This window comes from Amphimedon queenslandica, unplaced genomic scaffold (genome assembly GCF_000090795.2).
Source record: "Amphimedon queenslandica unplaced genomic scaffold, v1.1 AMPQUscaffold_12300, whole genome shotgun sequence".
NCBI lineage: Eukaryota > Metazoa > Porifera > Demospongiae > Haplosclerida > Niphatidae > Amphimedon > Amphimedon queenslandica.
In genome coordinates this window covers 13,357-18,428 of record NW_003547462.1, presented here as the reverse complement: position 1 = coordinate 18,428, position 5,072 = coordinate 13,357, and the positions used below count along the sequence as shown (strand labels likewise).

Here is a 5,072-nt window from a genome sequence, read left to right as displayed (position 1 = left end):
AGCATAAGGAGGAGGAGGAGAAGAAGGAGAGGCTAGTATTGGTTTAGAAGAGGAGGAGGTAGGAGGAGGAGGGGGTAAGCGTTCAGAACTTGATATGTTGGGTACTGTCCCTCTTTGATGCATTGGGGCAGCTCCTGTTGAGCTCAGTCTTGACCTGTGATGGTGGTGGTGCATTGGTTGAGATGAAGTAGGATATACACTGGTGGTGGAGGCACGTGGTCTGTGAGCAGTAGTAGAGGAGGAGGAGGGATACTGTGACTGATAATGGTGGTGTGCTGGTGGTTCAACTATTATACAGTATTTGTTGAACTTGGTGATACTGATACAAAGATTGAGGTACATTTAGTACATACATACACACATACATATACATGCAAACACATACATTAGTTATTCAGAATAGAAGAAGTGGTTTAAGAACTAACAGTGTGATCATTTTCAATTCCTTTAATAGTTACTGCATCCATTAGGGGAGGATAGTCCCATTGAGGGATTTTTAAAATATAATCCAGCTGGAGGGATACACCACATCTGCCTTGAAGTGAGTCCATGTACATACACTTAACAAAAACAAACCCACCATACTCCTCTAACATTCTTAAGATAGTACAACTTGAGTAATTTACTGAAATTAAGATTCACACATTTATACTATTTAACTTTGTCATAGATATTAGAGACTACATAACCTAGGTCTATAATATTACTTAGGTTACATAGTCTATAATATCTATGGCTTTGTATTGTATCCTACTAATAATCCACTGTACTTAATTCATTGTATACTGTAGGTTAGTGATATACATAAAGCAGTTGATTCATTGAAAGGTAAAGTAAGAGCATTGAACCCTGAACCAAAGGTAAGACCCTAACCATCCTTTATAATTATACCATATATGGTCAATGATATCCTCAGATTGGTGCTCATGGTAAACCAGTTGTGTTCTTACATCCTAAGGATTGTGATGGAGTACTGGTTGAACTGGAACAAGAATAATGTACAACAATTGTAACTATGAATTTATATAAAAAGTAGCAAAATAATGTCTTTAGCAATAAAATGAATATAAGTCAAAAGAATTTTTACAGAGAAACGAATAATTAGTTGCTTTTTACCACATAGTAAGCTAATAATAATATTAGTGTTGCAAATAGCAATAATATTTAATTTTTAAGCAGTAAGTACAATATTACACACCAAATTGTGAAACTTACATGTAAGCTTGTATAATTATTAGCATATTTAATGTATGTACATTTTTATTTCACTAGTAAATGCATAACGGTATGGGTATGCCACTACATTCTTTGAATAAGGCTTGATCATACATTCCATTCCTGTTCTTTTGATTTCCAATTGCTGAAGTGATGAGAATGGTGTGCGGTAGAATAACTCCTCTATTGCTGTTGTATTATCATCAAATGACTCCTCAAGATATTTACACTCTATCCTCATTGTTTTGATGGTTCTGTGTGATCGTAGCATATTAAAGATATCAGGTAATGCTTGTTTGTAGAAAAAAGATTTCATTATTTTTTTTCGTCATTTTGAAAGTAATATGTCTGATCTAGTTGGAAGTGAATTTCAAGCTCTGTGATATTATGCTTTTGAAAGATGACAGTTAAAAATTCTTTTATTTCTTTGTTAGTAATGGGAAGGAAAACAGGTATACTCAACTGTTGTAGACCAGTGTTAAGCATGATACCAGTAGTTATGATAGACATATATGAACTGGCACTCATACACTTCTTATAATCAGTGTTGCTATGTACATAATCAGAGGAGTAGCAATGATGTCTACCAATACTGCAGATTGTATAAACACTTCCTTCCTTGACTTCCACCCTCAGAGCTCTAAGAGTAGTGTTGGTCTGTAAATTAGTAAAGAAGTCATTGATACTCTTAGCTGTGTCCAGTTGTAGAGTAAGTTGTTGTAGATTAGGATGAGATTTGAATATGAGACATGGTGAGTACGGCAAAGGTAGTATCAGACATTTTAATCCTTCGATACAAGGAAGAAGTGAGTTCATTAGTATACTACCACTTATTTCTAGAGCAGTCAATCTTGACATTTCTTTTACTTCATTCACTGATAATGAAATGCAATGATTGGGTATGTTCATTGAAAGAGCTTGTAATGTGCTATTTTCTTTCAGTAAGCTCTCTAACATGCTGCCAGTTACAAGATGATTACTACGGATAGAATCAATCTGTTCTAATGTGAATGATGTTATCATTCTGTTTTGAGTAATTCCTCTTATAAGACTGGTTATAAATAGTTCAAGTAGTTTGCACTTAGTGTTAATGGTTTGAATAATAATAAGCTCTTGTACTTTTAAATTTCGTTTGATACATTGTTCAAGTTCAGTACACTTACTTGCATAGGATGTCTCATCAAGATCAGTGTCAAATGTGCATGTAAGGTGCAGCATCTTAAGTTGAGGAAGGTTGAATAACTGCATTAACACAAGGCCCGTATCACACTGAGAACACTTAAATATTAACTGTTGAATATTCTGTAATAATGGCTTGTTAAGAAAATTTAGTGCTAAAGTAGCATTACTATTTCCTTGAAGATGCAAAATCATTTTTGTGCATTGACTCTGAGATGTGCCACTTAATCCAGTTTTAAAAACAGATAATGATTGCTCCCTTACTTTCCCTAAATCTAATTGATTCCATTTTATGCCACTGCTACTTATGAAATAACCAAGGCACAACCAGTCAAACAATCCAAGTTTTATAAAATCAACCTGTCTGTCACTGTTGCACATAAGGCACAGTGAGTTACCTTTCATAGATTGTGCAAATAATTGGCACAATTCAGTGTTTTGAGATTCATAAAGGAGTTGAAGAAGGAGAACCTCCAGATCCTCTAAATTAATAATTCTTATTTGGTAGTCATAATCAAGTATACCGGTATCAGAATTAAGATATTTATAAAACCAATGATTATGACTGGTTTCAAATTTTCTGAGTGGATTTTTTTTACATTGTAAATCAATTCCTCTATTAAAATACTGTTGATAGCTCTCATGTTCAAGATGAGTTAGACCAGCTACAAACCTCAGACACATTTTAAAGTGCTCATTGTGAAAATAGTTATTAAATTTTGTTTCAGTGTTATCATACTTGACTATCCACCATGCAGCTAAAAACTCCTGAATACTTAAGTGAAGGAACTGATACTTCTCTTCATCGCATTCTCTAAATTTTGTCAGCAATCCAAGATAGTCTTCCTTAGCTGCTTCAGTCAGAAACTGGTTTGATTGTTGTAATGAAAATGTCAGTCTTGTAGCAGCAAGATTAGTGTAAGCTAATTGACACAGGTTTTTGAAAAGAGAAGGTAGCTCTAATGGTAAATCATCAAGGCTGACTATGTATCGAGTATCAGCCTCAGGTTGTTTCCTCTTTATGTCTTTTTTAATAGTTTGCAAGATGAAGTTCTCATATAATTGGGTGAGTGTTGTCGGTAACTGTCCTCCCTCTTTCCAATAGACTAAGATAACCATTGAGCAAACCATAGGAATGTAACACAAAGACTGTACATCACCTCGTACTTTGAGGTCATTAACAAGTTTTACTGCTAGTTGTGAGTTCTTACTATTTTGAGTAGTTTTGAAAAAAGAATTTAAAATTGAGTTGCATTTATTTTCATCAATGAGATTGTCAGCTAATGTTGGATCATTCTGAAGAGTTTTTATAACTACTGTTGATATTTCTTCCACTGAGAACCCAATAATCTGAATGTATCTATTGATAGAAGGTAATGCTGAAAGTGATGCTGAGGCATAGCTACGAGAAGTCACTACTACTGAACAAAAAGCTAGCATTTCATTACGAATGATAGAAGCAGCCAGTGATGATTTTTTGAGTTTATCACTAAGTTCATCCCAACCATCAAAAATTATGAATACTCCCTTTCCTTCATTCTCTGACATCCACTCAACTACTTTTCTTTCTCTATCAGAGGTAGTTCTATATACAAATAAATCCTTTAATTCCTTAGCCTTAGCTACCTTGATATTTCTCAAAGGACAGAAGAGCACTAAATCATACTGGCAGTCAAATACTTCATTTGACCACATATTCAACAACTTTCGGCAGAGTGTTGTTTTACCTATCCCAGGAGGGCCATCTACCAATATTTTAGGAATCTGAGAGCTTCCAATTTTTAATAAGTTTTCAATTTTTATTGTACCTTTGCTCCCAAGAGTGTTAGGAATTTCATCAATTTGACCTCTTAGCATGTGCCAATTCCTCTGATCTGCAGTTTTCTTATCCAAGTCTTGGCCTTCTATTAATGTCAATCTACCAAAAAAATCTTTTCCAACTCGTGGTGGCCATTCTGTAGCTACAATTGGCTGATCCTTGTACTTTTGCTTCAGAGCATCAGCATATTTCTGAACGTCATCAGGTGGAAGAATGATTGTGATATTATGATCATCAGGTATAGATTCACCTAAAATTAATTAGGGTATTAAACTTATTACATACACTCACTCACCTAGCTGATTTAAAATAGGGACAGTAATTTCCGTTAGTACATCAAGTTTTTGACTTAATAATATATAACAAACATTGATCAAATATTGTTCTGGATTAAGAGATGCTTTCAATAATGTTTCCAATGTAATGAGTAGCCTCCCAGCCTTCTTTTCATTAGTTTCTCCTTTAAAATACATTTCCCTTTTGGTATCCAGTGGTATAAGCCTTTTAGCATGTAGTAAATCAGTTACTGTGTATAAAGTAGTTGAAATGGGTTGAGTGAGCTCAGCAGAGGCAGAACATAATAAACTGGGTGCATCTGGTTTATCTATACATGAAGTAATATTAATCCAAGGGTGATATAACTTAGGCCATTCAAATTTTACCTGTTTCAGGACCAGGATTGAGTTCCACATCTCCTGACAAGAGGATCAAGAGGAAGTAGAAATACAAATGAAATGAAACTGTGAACAAGTTAAAACTACCAACAATACTAGCTCCCACATAAAGCTGAAGCCAGCCTGAGATATCATCATCAACAAGCAATTGGAAAGAGATACAGTGACCTATTAAGAATAGGGAC

The 5,072-nt window shown here is 34.6% G+C and overlaps 2 protein-coding genes across 2 annotated transcripts in view; one reads left to right on the top strand and one right to left on the bottom strand.

The window, feature by feature from the left end:
• The first annotated feature begins 6 nt into the window (after positions 1-6).
• On the top strand, positions 7-1,056 carry LOC100637435 (methylmalonyl-CoA epimerase, mitochondrial-like). The gene is made up of 4 exons (XM_003390591.3): positions 7-336; positions 455-541; positions 792-860; positions 917-1,056. The coding sequence occupies exons 1-4, from the start codon at positions 265-267 to the stop codon at positions 995-997; spliced, it is 309 nt and encodes a 102-aa protein (XP_003390639.1). The 5' UTR covers positions 7-264; the 3' UTR covers positions 998-1,056.
• A 474-nt stretch (positions 1,057-1,530) lies between these two features.
• The window catches only part of LOC109588079 (uncharacterized), a 6,081-nt gene continuing 2,539 nt past the window's right edge, over positions 1,531-5,072 (bottom strand). Inside the window, exons 2-6 of the mRNA XM_020004266.1 lie at positions 4,876-5,055; positions 4,509-4,817; positions 2,659-4,463; positions 2,379-2,457; positions 1,531-2,216 (exon numbers count right to left, since the gene is read on the bottom strand). Of these exons, the coding sequence (XP_019859825.1) occupies positions 1,531-2,216; positions 2,379-2,457; positions 2,659-4,463; positions 4,509-4,817; positions 4,876-5,055 (3,059 nt within the window). The remainder of the gene's footprint in view (positions 2,217-2,378; positions 2,458-2,658; positions 4,464-4,508; positions 4,818-4,875; positions 5,056-5,072) is intronic.

What these genes read in the sequence shown, in the direction of transcription:
- LOC100637435 (XM_003390591.3), top strand. Translation starts at nt 265, where the DNA reads ATGGTGGTGTGCTGGTGGTTCAACTATTATACAGTATTTGTTGAACTT. An exon ending in TACACCACATCTGCCTTGAA is followed by an intron (nt 542 to 791) that starts GTGAGTCCATGT and finishes TGTATACTGTAG; the next exon opens with GTTAGTGATATACATAAAGC. An exon ending in CATTGAACCCTGAACCAAAG is followed by an intron (nt 861 to 916) that starts GTAAGACCCTAA and finishes TGATATCCTCAG; the next exon opens with ATTGGTGCTCATGGTAAACC.